This window comes from Malaclemys terrapin, chromosome 19 (genome assembly GCF_027887155.1).
Source record: "Malaclemys terrapin pileata isolate rMalTer1 chromosome 19, rMalTer1.hap1, whole genome shotgun sequence".
Classification (NCBI taxonomy): Eukaryota; Metazoa; Chordata; order Testudines; family Emydidae; genus Malaclemys; species Malaclemys terrapin.
The window spans coordinates 5,058,383-5,070,895 of NC_071523.1; the positions used below are offsets into that span (position 1 = coordinate 5,058,383).

At 46.1% G+C, this 12,513-nt stretch overlaps 1 protein-coding gene across 4 annotated transcripts in view; it reads left to right on the forward strand.

The window, feature by feature from the left end:
* Positions 1-1,428: 1,428 nt before the first annotated feature.
* Positions 1,429-12,513, forward strand: part of KIF17 (kinesin family member 17) — a 41,656-nt gene continuing 30,571 nt past the window's right edge. For all 4 annotated transcript variants that reach the window (XM_054009245.1, XM_054009248.1, XM_054009247.1 and 1 more), the window contains exons 1-3: positions 1,429-1,867; positions 6,678-6,824; positions 7,856-7,957. In XM_054009245.1, the coding sequence (XP_053865220.1) occupies positions 1,637-1,867; positions 6,678-6,824; positions 7,856-7,957 (480 nt within the window). In that variant the 5' untranslated portion in view covers positions 1,429-1,636. The remainder of the gene's footprint in view (positions 1,868-6,677; positions 6,825-7,855; positions 7,958-12,513) is intronic.

Consider the following 12,513-nt stretch of genomic DNA (forward strand, 5'->3'; position numbering starts at 1 on the left):
AAATTCAGTCTTTCCAAAGAAATTCTCTTGGGACTAACACTAAGTATGGAAAATGTCAGCCCAAAAGGAACCTTTCTGTGAAAGTGCAAAGAGAATATGAAAAACAGCTTTGACTGGAAGCCATCTTTCAGGGTTAACTATGGAGTCACTGCCCAAGATTTCATAAGACATGGCTTTCATGTCAGCTTCTCACTGATGCACAGCTGATCTGACAGCCGGACATGGCAGGGTACGGACCCGTGGACACTGCTGACAAAAAATCTCTGATCCAGCGTGCACGGGGACATGCGCATGTGGAGGTGAAGCACCCTACGGACAAAACATCCTGGAGAACTCCAAGTTACTGTTCAACGTGGGTGGCCAAACTTGGCTCCTCTTGGCCAGATCTCAAAAGAGCTTAGCTGCCAGGAAGATATTTTCCTTCAGACAAGGTCTAAAAATGACTGGGCTCTGCGCCACATGCCCTTCAGCATGTAGAGGGAAGGTTCCCCCTGTGCCACCACAGCAGGAGTGTGGCTAAAGCCAGCCCTCCCCGTATGAGAGCTTGCCCTGGCCCGGCCCTCGCTGGTGCCGAGGGGTGCTCGCTCCCTGGGCGCTGGAGTGCTGACTGCTCCCAGCAGGGCAGGAGGGAAGTGGCCGGCGCGGTCCCTGCAGCTCTTTAATTGGACTTGTGGCCTAGCCGAGACAAGCCAGACTTCACCCACATCCTGAGGGGGTGCAGCCCCCCTGCTCCCCTTCAGGGCTGGGGTGCTGCCCCCCTGCACCCCTCCACGCTGGCCACTGCCACCCAGCTCCCTGCAATGGGCCACCCTGTGCCCTGCTGCACCCAACAGCTGGAGAAGCCCCTCACCCCCCACCCACCCACTCCCCACAGAGCCCAGGGGGCGGCTCCGCGCAGCCAGACCAGGGGCTATTTCGGCAGAGAGCGGGGATGGGAATTGGGTGACGCTCCCTCGCCCGGCCCCTTGGGCGGGGGAGCCTTGCGGCAGAGAGTGCGGAGCGGCGTTGCGCGACGCTCCCTGGGCGCCTTGGTAACGGCGAACGCCGCGGCGGGGGGCGGAGCTCGGCGCTGCTGCCCCTGCCCGGCTCTAGCCTGGTCCAGATCGGCTCTGCCCGCCGCAGCCCTGCCCCCACCCCGACCCTGGGGCCGTCGCGCGGGCTGCCCCGCCCCCTAGCCCGGCCCCGTCACAGCGCCTGGCGCCCCCTAGCGGGCGGGGCCCGGGCGGGCTCCGTGGCCAGCTGCTCCCCCCCCACCCCCTCCTGCCGCCCCTCGGGCCGGGCTCGCCCCCGCCTGCCACTGCCTCCCGCCGCCCCCGCCGCTCGGGTGTGAGCCGGGCCCCCCCCGCCGTGCCAGGCTCGCCCCAGCTCGCCAATGCCACAGAAACTGCCCCCGCCCGTCCCACGCTCCTGCCACTGCCGCCCCCGGTCCCTGCCGCCCCACTGGCGTGAATGAGTCTTTCTGCCCATGCCAGGCTCTCTGCAGCACCATACCAAGCTGCCCCTGCCCCTCGGACACTGCCCCCCGCCCACTGGGGTGAGCTGGGATCCTGCCCCCTGAGCCGGGCTCGCTCCAGCCCTCCCGCGCCATCGGAAGCGCCTGTGCGGGCGGCGAGGTTGTTGTCCGGCGAGTGCGGACATGGCCTCGGAGGCGGTGAAGGTCATTGTGCGCTGCCGGCCCATGAACGAGCGAGAGAAGGCGCTCAGCTGCAAAGCCGTGGTCAGCATGGACAGCCCCCGGGGCCAGTGCTTCATCCAGAACCCTGGGGCCACTGACGAGCCCCCCAAGCAGTTCACCTTCGACGGGGCGTACTATGAGAGCCACAACACCGAACAGATCTACAATGAGATTGCCTACCCGCTGGTGGAGGTGAGTGAGGCCAAAAGTGATCTATGAGCCACAGAGACTCTCTGTGGAGAATGGGTGGCTTGGGAGATTGGCAATGGCAGGCAAGGCCTTTCCATCAATTGCTGCAGAGTTAAGGGCCAGTTCTAGGTTTTTTTGCCGCCCCAAGCAACTGCCAAAGCAAAAAGGCCTTTCCATCAATTGCTGCAGAGTTAAGGGCCGGTTCTAGGTTTTTTTGCTGCCCCAAGCAACTGCCAAAGCAAAAAGGCCTTTCCATCAATTGCTGCAGAGTTAAGGGCCGGTTCTAGCAAAAAAAAAAAAAAGTGTTTGGAATGCTGCCCCTGAAATTGTGCTTGGTTCACTGGTGCCTAGAGCCGACCCTGGCAGAGTTTAAACTTTCATTTAAAAATCCTACAAAGTTTTAATCTTGATGGTTATGAAGAAAACCCGCTGAATGTGACCTCATGCTGCACTGTCTCCTTGATTCATAGATTTGAAAGCCAGAAAGGACCATTGGGATCATCTAGTCTGACCTCCTATATAACAAAGGCCATGAAACTCCCCCAAAATAATTCCTATAGCAGATTTTTTAGAAAAAAAGTTCAATCTTGATTTGAAAATTGTCAGTGACCCTTGTAAATTGCTTGATGGTTATTTACGCTCATTGTGAAAAATTTACACCTTATTTCCAATCTGAATTTGTCTAGCTTCGACTTCCAGTCATTGGGTTGTGTTATATCTTTCTCTGCTAGACTGAACAGCCAATTATAAATATTTGTTCCCTATGTAGGTCATTAAAGACTGTAATTAAGTCACCCCTTAACCTTCTCTTGTTACACTAAATAGATTGAGCTCCTTGCATCTACAGTAGAACCTCAGAGTTACGAACTGACTAGTCAACCACACACCTCATTTGGAACCAGAAGTATGCAATCAGGCAGCAGCAGAGACAAAAAAAAAAAGCAGATACAGTACTGCGTTAAACATAAACTTCTAAAAAATAAAGGGAAAGCAGCATTTTTCGTCTGCATAGCAAAATTTCAAAGCTGTATGAAGTCAATGTTCAGTTGTAAACTTTTGAAAGAACAACCATAACATTTTGTTCGGAGGTATGAACGTTTCAGAGTTACAAACAACCTCCATTCCCGAAGTGTTCATAATGCTGAGGTTCTACTGTATCACTATAAGGCAGTTATTTTAATCCTTTCATCATTCTTGTGGTTCTTCTCTGAACCCTCGCCAATTTTTCAACGTCCTTCTTGAATTGTGGAGACTGGAACTGGACACACTATTCCAGCAGCAGTTGCACCAGAGGTAATCTCTGGTCGTACTTGAGATTCCCCTGTTTAATGCATCCAAGGATCACATTAGCCCTTTTGGCTACAGCATTGCACTGGGACCTCAAGTTCATCTGATTATCCACCACAATATCCATCCCATAGATCCTTCATCCTGTAAGTATGTCCTATGTTCTTTCTTCCTAGAGGAATACATTTACATTTAGCCATATTAAAATACATATTGTGTGCTTGTGCCTAGTTTACCAAGCGATCCAAATCGCACTGTATTCGTGACCTGTTCTCTTAATTATTTGCCACTCCCCCAATTTGTGTCATCTGCAAAGTTTATCAATGATGATTTTATGTCTTCTTCCAGGTCTTTGATAAAAATGTTAAATAATGTAGGGCCAAGCACCAATCCCTGTGGGATTCAACTAGAAACAAAACCACTCGATGGTGATTCCTAATTACAAATACATTTTGAGACCTATCGGTTAGCCAGCTTTTAATCCATTTAATGTATGCCATGTTAATTTTGTACCATTTGTTTTTAATCAAAATGTCATGCAGTATCAAGAGCTGTTCTTCAGGACTGGGAAACGTACTCAGAGCATCACAGCTACATAAATTTCAATGGTCCCTTGAAATATGTGTTAACTCCTTATGCTTAATATTGTTCCACCTTATATTTAACTGTGACACTCTGAGTACATTTCCCAGACCTGAAGAAGGTCTCTGTGTAAGCTCAAAAGCTTGTCTCTCATCAACAGAAGTTGGTCCAGTAAAAGATAGTACCTCACCCATCTTGTCTCTCTAGTATCCTTGGACCAACACGGCTACACCACTGAATGCAGTATCAAGTCAAGCACCTTATGGAAGTCTAAGAATATTACATCAACACTATTATTTATTAACTGAACTCGTAATCTCATCAAAAAAAGATATCAAGTTACTTTGACAGGATCTGTTTTCCATAACCCCACGTTGATTGGGCATTAATTATGTTCCCCTCCTTTAATGCTTTTTCAATCAAGTCCCATATCAGCAGCTCCATAGTCAGATTGACAGGCCTATAATTACCCAGGTCATCCCATTTACCCTTTTTAAATATTGGCTCGACATTAGCTTTCGTCCAGTCTTTTGGAACTTCCCTGTTGTTCCAACATTAATGTTTAAAGTCAACATTAGAGGTCCTTTGCACTCTTCTGACAACTTGCATCCAAAAGGGCTATCTGGACCTGCTGATCTTATAATGTCTAACTTTAGTAGCTGCTGTTTAACATCCTCCTGAGATATCTAGTAGTGGAATGGAAAGAGTGTAATAATCATCATATGATGAGACTACATCATCTGTTTTTTCCCAAGTACTGAACAGAAATATTTATTGGTAATTTCTACATTATTATTGATAATTCTACCATTTGCATTTAGCAGTGAACCAGTACCATGGTCAAGATTCTTTTGTGCTTTTAATATACTCAAAAAACTCGTTCTTACTGTGCTTAAATATGCGTACCATAGATTTCTCTGTGTGTCCCTTTTCTTAACATCTGGTTTATATATATTACTATCAACTTCCCTTTCTTTAATTTATTATCTATTATTTTTTTCATTTTTTATAGCTGCTTTCACTTCCCCTCTAAACCAGGTCAGTTTTTTAACCAGTACGGTCTTCTTCCTTGATTGTGGCTTTTGGGGCATCTAATAAAGTGTTCTTAAACAATTCCAAATGATCAATCATATTTTTCTAATTACATTTTTCCTCCCAGCTGATTTGGCAGATATTTTCAGCTTTGTGAATGTGGCCATTTTAAAGCACAAAGTATACATATGACTGGTTTGGACTTTATTCTGTTTGCACATTATAAATGCGACCAATTCATGGTCACTTGTACCTAAGCAACCATTAGTTTTTAGTTAATGCAGAGTCCTCCTGTGTTGACTGCAACACTTTTTGAGTTAGGAAATTGTCATCTGTAATATTTAGAAATTCCAAGGATGTTTTAATACTGGCAGCCAGTGGAGGGATTAGCCACTGGGCCGATGGGCCCCGTGCCCAGGAGTCCCAGCCAACTGGGGGACCCCTGGAAAAAATCTGCTGCCACCGGTGGAAGCCCGGAGACCCAGCTGCCAAGTGGGCAGGGCTGGGGAAGCCCCCGCACCCTGACCCTGCTCCACGGCAGCAGCGCAGGGCAGTGGAAGTCTCCTCCCCCCCCCCCCCCCGCACCACCACCCATCCCCAGCAGAAGCTGCTGGGCAGCAGGGCAAACTCCCCCCACCCAACCTGCTCTCCAGTAGAAGTGCTGGGTGGGCAGGGCGGGAAAAGCCCCAGCGCCCAGATTCTGGTCCCCCACAGAAGTGTTGGGGGGTGGCAGGGGAAGCCCCAGCACCTGGAGCCCCACTGCGGCCCTGGGACAGCGAACCGTGGCCAGGGGGAGTTGCTATCGGCCTAACCTGCGGAAGTGGCAGGTAAACAAACGAGCACAGCCCGCCAGGGGGCTTACCATGGCGGGCCGCGTGCCAAAGATTGCCGATCCCTGCACTACAGTAAACTGAAGAACATTAGCATAGTATTTCTCCTCTGCTCACTCAAAGGCATCTCTGAAGCTGGCAAAGGAGGGAATGACCTCAATCAGCAGGGGGCCGAGCAATTCACCAGGGCTTTGCCCCTTACCTCATTTACGGCTCTTCGCAGCCTCTCTCCCTAACCATATTTCAGTCTCTGGTGAATTGGTATGTGGTTCATTTTTTTTCAAAACGTCTGTTTAGGTATTATTGCCATTGCATCTGGGGAATCTTGCATTCAGTTTTTAAAAAATCAGTAAATCCGTCACCCAGTGGTGATTCGTAAAGTTATATCTATTTCACGTCTTGCTGAGATGGGAATGAATGAAGGAAGGAAAGGTGACTCCCTCCTTTAGCCAGCTTTGCAAAGGATGAATTTGAGTGAGTAGATGAGAAATAACATTCTTATCATTATTCTAGGATTAAGACTTCCCTTTTAGCCACAATCTGCTGGAGTTCCATTTGTCTCTCCAGTCCTCAGAGTACCTTCTGACCTACAGCAAAAGTATCCTATTTTTCTATACTATAATCAAAGAGCCCTTCCTGTTTTGACCTTCTCTGTTCTGTCAGCCCCTGGGGTTTGAGAGGAACCAGTGCATTTATACAGCAGTGAAATGTATTTTATTTTATTCTCTTAGTCTATGGCCTGAGCTAGGAAGCTTGTCTTTTGCCCCTACTTTTCTTCCGCTTCAGGTTTTCCATTCTTTTTATTTTTCTGGGTTTTGGATGGGATGTAAAACCAAGTCCTTGGTTTGTAGAGATTAAAGATCCCATGGGACTTTCCAGAAGAAATTCAAAATTCCAGCTCAGGTGCTTGCGCTCCATCCACCTACAGATGACATTGCAATTTCTTTGCTCACCCAGCAGTTTTTGTCCTTCCCTATAAAATCACTGTTAGGTGATAGAATAGAATCTTAGTAGCTTGATTCAAAACATGTGAAGGACGAAGATAATGGCTATTAACTTTATGTTTTTCTTGAATTTTCCAGGGTGTTACTGAGGGCTACAATGGCACCATTTTTGCCTATGGCCAGACTGGCAGTGGGAAGTCATTTACCATGCAGGGCATTGTGGACCCTCCTGTGCAGAAAGGCATAATTCCCAGAGCATTCGAACACGTGTTTGAGAGCGTACAGGTATGTAGTGAAGTGAAATGGCTGCTGTAGCAGGGACTATAGCCCAGATCCTCAAAGGTATTTAGGTGTCTAATTCTCATTGATTTCAATAGGAAATGTAGGTGCCTAAATATCTTTGAGGGTCTGGGGCTATATGTTATAAGCTGTTTATTAATAGGTTTTTCTACCGTATTCACCACCATAGTATCTGAGCCCCACAAACATTAATGAATTTATTCACACAACCCTATGGCAAGGTAAGGAAGTATTATCCCCCATTTTACAGATGGGGAAACTGAGGCACAGAGAGGGGAAATGACTTCCCAAGATCACACAGGAAGGCTGTCACTGAGCTGGGATAGAACTCTGATCTCTTGAGTTCTTCCTCAGTGCTTTAGCCACATTCTTCCCACCCCCAAATTATCAGTAGGATAGCAGGACACCTCCTGTCAACTTGCCAAGATCTTCACATGATGAGTACATGAGCACTGAAACTCAGTTGGCTGAGTATGTATGATTCAGTAGTGGGCATATGTATAGTCCAACAGAGTCCTTGAGATTTGGGACTCAGGTGCTGTTTACTCTACCACATTTACTGTGTGACTTTTGGCAAATTAGGGTTTCTCTCTCTGCCTCAGTTTCCATATCAGTAAAACTAGGATAATGCCGAAATCTTAGGAAGTTGTGAGGCTTAAGTCATTAATGTTTATAAATTGCTATGAAGCCCTCTGCTGAATGGTGCTAGGAAAGGGCAAGATACTTTTACTCCAAGCTGAATATTCTCGATGCTGTGTATTTACCAGTGTAAACCAGCCCACCACACTAGGTCTGCACTTCTCAGTGTCTGTGTATTGTATGGTAGGAGTTTACAATCTGAAAGGTCCCATATAATGTGAACTAAATAGTTAATCTGCAGACTGAGTATTTTCAAAAAAGCCAAGGGGGGTTAGGCACCCAACTGTCATTGACAGTCAATTGGAGTTTAGGTATCTAACTCCCTTAGGCACCTTTGAAAAACTTCCCCTAAAATCCCATCTCTTGTTTTTGTACAGTGTGCTGAAAACACCAAGTTCTTGGTGCGAGTCTCTTACCTGGAGATCTACAATGAAGACATAAGAGATTTGCTAGGAGCCGACACCAAGCAAAAGTTGGAGGTGAGGCGATCATAAAGTCATGCTGGCTAAATGAGGATGTGCTTTAATCTGCTCTGACTGCTATCAGGCATGCCTAATAGAAATGGGAGAACCCAGCAGAAACTTTTTGCAGAAACTGAAACATGAAGCATTTGGGATGTGACAAAAACTGTTCTTATTATGTTTAGTGAGTTTTATCTACAGTCTGGTCCCATTCCCCAAAATCTCATACTTTCCTTTATTGTTTGAGACCCAGGTTTGACTACATCCTTGTACATGAAAGTCGAGTGTGCTTCAAATCAATGTTGAAAGTTATCATCAGTGTGTTTTTACCCTGACAAAGGTTAGACTCAGCTGCTCTCCACAATTGATTTTAGGGATTTGAATTTAACTGAACACGTACAAAAGAATGCCTGTGACTGGTTCCTGCCACCTTTGGCATCAATTTAAAATGCAATACAAAAATGATTACAAAACCACTATGGTAGGACTGACATCATTATTTGTCACGCCACCCATTTTTGTGTGCAAACTTTACCAACAGTGACATTTTCTTCCAGTTCATTGATAAAGATATTGAGTAGCGTTGGACCAAGAACAGATCCCTGTGTGGAGCCCCACTAGAAAGGCTCCAATTGCATGATGAGTCCCTGTTTAGAAGAACTTGTTGAGGTCTATCAATTAGCCAGTGTGCGTAAGGGCTGCAGGACTGAACCCAAGGTCTCAGCTTTGGGCTAGGAAGTGGGAATCTGCCTCAACTTTACAGGGAGGCATAAAAGGAGTTAGGATGCTGAAAGTGGACACATGGAAAGAAGAGGTCAGGAGAGAGGATACACAAGATCATAGGGAAGGGAAGGGGAAAGATGTAATGAAAACAGAGATGTAAAATGGGAGGGATTGTGCAAAACCCTGAAAGTGAGGCTGAATTGCTCAACGTGCAAAGGAGAGGGGAGCCAGAGAAAGGATTTGGAGGGGCCTGGAAGAACGTTAGGTTATGTCTAGTTAGGAACATAGGACACCTAGCTGGATGGACCATTGATCTTGTCCAATGTGGCAAGTCCTATCTTACAGTGGCCAGTTCCAGATGCTTCAGAGGAAGGTGCAAGAAGTCCCCAGTGGACCATTATGGAATAGCCTGCACATAGGGGAAGTTTCTTCCTGATGCCCATAAGTTAGTATCTGGTTTATGCACTGAAGAAGGAGGGTTTCTGTCCCTCATCCATTTTTAATCTGATCTAATGTGACTGTGGATGATCTCATTATCTCTGAAAATGGCTGATCCTTTATTGACAGGATACTGCAGAGGTACAACTCCCCATTGGAATGCATGGGAAAGGCAGAAAGTTTCAAAGATGTAGTACAGTAAAATTAATACAATTAATAATTCTATTGATTGTTGTTTTACAGTCAAAGAATTTGCCTTACAATAGCTTTGCAAATCTCTGCCCTTCCCATGCATTCCTGTGGGGAGCTGTATGTCTTCTCTTCTAATTTACATGCCAGCAAGATTGTCAGTATAAGGAAAACCAAGGTACTAGCACCATCTGCTGTGCAGAAATGTTGAAACTCTGACAGAACTTTAGCATGTGCCTGGCCCTATAGGGGTGAAATCCCTGGTGGGTCCCCATTTCCTCGCTCTGCAGAGAGAGTGTGTGTGTTTAGGGAGAAATAGGGTTCACTATTTTAGAAAGAGCCTCCTGCACATTCCTGCTTTTTGTTCCACATCAATAATGACATTGGTTTACGTGACGACTGCTGTTGGCACAGGTAGGGCAGTGCTTGGGCAGAACTGTTTCCATGGTAACAGTCACCACTGGGGACAGCTTCTGGCTGTAGCTGCTTCTATAGAGTAATTAAGTGAGTCAGTGTCCTGTGGAGACACAAAGCCTTGGCAGATCTTCTGCCCCCTGCAACCCTACATGTTTCTCCTCTGAAATCCCATTAGTATTATTAATTGTATTTGTTTCCTTTTAATGTCGGTGACTCCTGGCCACCCCTGCACCTCAGGGACTCAGTCACTTGCCCTGCAGAGAACAGGCCTCACTGAGCTCTGCTTGGAAGACCTCACACTCAGGTGAAGTGCAGTGTCAAGTGAGTGGAATGTCCTCATTCCACCCTAGTAGGCTAAGTACAGCTTCCTCCCCTGCAAGGCAGTGCCATTCCTTCAGCCGATCAGAGATGGACCTTGGAGAGGACTTCGCCAAGGACTCAGCTTCCACAGCACTCCTAACTTTAGCCATCCCAGTCACCTGATTGTCATATATCACAGTTAAAAGCTATAGTACAGATTGACCTAACCCTGATCCTGTAACTGGGTTAACCCAGGCAGTCCAGGGCTTTAGCTTGGTTAGGGAACATGACTAAGGTCCGATCTACACTACAGTTTTTAACTCTCTCATAACCTGATTCTGTTCTAGTCTAGATAGGTTCTTATAGTGCATTTATCACAGGAGTGTCAGAGCGCTTTCCAGAAGTGCATTAAGCAAGGTGACTAACATCTGTCACGTGTTTGAAATCACATCAGGACAACCATGTTGTAGCTTGGACTCCTGACTCAGTTATTTTGTGGTGTAGATAGGGTCCTAGTTGTCAACTCAAATGATGTTGGCCATAACTGTTTGCAAATGATTTCAAATACATTTAAAAGCCCCAATGAGAATGGAGCCTAAGTGGTGTTTGTGATCCTAGTGGGCTATCCTGATCACTTTTTCCTGTGATGGGTTTGATGGATCACTCAAGGCTATAAAAGAAAAAACATGTACTTTAGTAACCTCTTTTATGAAAAGTCCCCTCTGTGGGAATTTTAGTTGCTGGGAGGATTCTATTAGAGATTTAATGTGTTGGGGATATCTGTCTCCAGAACAGGACTTTGGAGTCACCAAAGAAAAGACTGACACCCAGATTTTATACTTGTCCTGAGCATGAGGGGGCAGGATTTTGGGAGTTTAATCAATGCCGTGTAGATGCCCATGTGGTGCAGAGGGGATCAGTAGAGCACCTAATATCAGTATCCCTCACTATTGTGTCTCAGGGCTTGTCTACATATGTCAGAGTTTCCTCCCTACTCTGAACTTTGGGGTACAGATGTGGGGACCCGCATGAAAGACCCCCTAAGCTTATTTCTAGCAGTTTAGGTTAAAAACTTCCCCAAATCCCTTCCTTGTCCTTGGACGGTATTGCTGCCACCACCAAGTGAGTTAGACAAAGATTCAGGAAAAGGATCACTTGGAGTTCCTATTTCTCCAAAATATCCACCCCAAGCCCCTTCACCCCCTTTCCTGGGGAGGCTTGAGAATAATATACCAACCAATAGGTTAACCAAGTGAGCACAGACCAGACCCTTGGGTTTTTAGGACACTAAAAACCAATCAGGTTCTTAAAAGAAGAACTTTATTATAAGGAAAAAAGTAAAAGAAGCACCTCTGTAAAATCAGGATGGAAGGTAATTTTACAGGGTAATAAGATTTAAAACACAGAGGATTCCCCTCTAGGCTCAACTTCAGAGTTACAAAAAGCAGGAATAAACCTTCCTCTTAGCATAAGGAAAATTCACAAGCCAAAACAAAAGATAATCTAATGCATTTCCTTGCTGTTATTTACCATTTTTGTAATCTTAGATGTAATCTTATTTCAGGTAGGGTTTTAGGAGATGATTTTTTTTTCCTGCCCTGGTCCCTCTCTTCCGAGAGAGAGAAACAAAGAGAGCCCCAACAAAACCTCCCCCTCCCCAGATTTGAAAGTATCTTCTTTCCTTATTGGTCCTTTTGATCAGGTGCCAACCAGGTTTTTTTCTGCTACCCTTAGCTATATGTTTATGACAACATACCACTTAAGTCAATGCAAGTTATGTTGCTTAGGGGTGTGAAAAAAACCACCTGAGCAACATAAGTTACATTGATTTAAAGCTGTGTGTACACTTCGCTATGTCACCGTGAGACACTCTCCCACCAACATAGTTTCTGCCTCTCGTTGAGATGGAGTAATTTCGTTGATGGGAAAGTACTCTCCTGTCAACATAATGCATCTTTACCAGATGTGCTACATCAGCACCCTGCAGCACGGTAGTGAAGACAAGCCCTCAAACCCTTGATGTACTAAACTCCCTATAACCAGAGACACAAGAGCGATATGCTATGGCAGATGAAAACCTTGACCTATCTTCTTAATGTTTGAAGCTGAAGATGCAGCTAAGGGGCAGCTCAGAGTAGGGGAGCGGGGCGCCATGTGACACTGGAGATGCCTTAGCTAAGCAACAAACTCTTGACTTTAGTTCCTGTTGCATATAGAACCATGAAAGGTTTTTTGTACTTTTATTCATACTTCAGAACTAGTCTGTTTCCTGGTTACAGCCAAATATAGCTGTCCGCTACATTACAGCTGTGTAGTGGGGTGGGCCAAAGCCTAATTGCTGAGCACGGTGCAACCTCCAAGTTGGTGGGAGATGTGGGTGCTCAGCAGGTACACAGCACCCCTCGGGAGTTGCTTCCGAGTGCTGTTCTGTAGCTGGCAATGAGATTTTTGCTGTAGTGTCCCATTATGCACATAACTGCCTTTTCCTCCTTTCATATGCAAAGGGG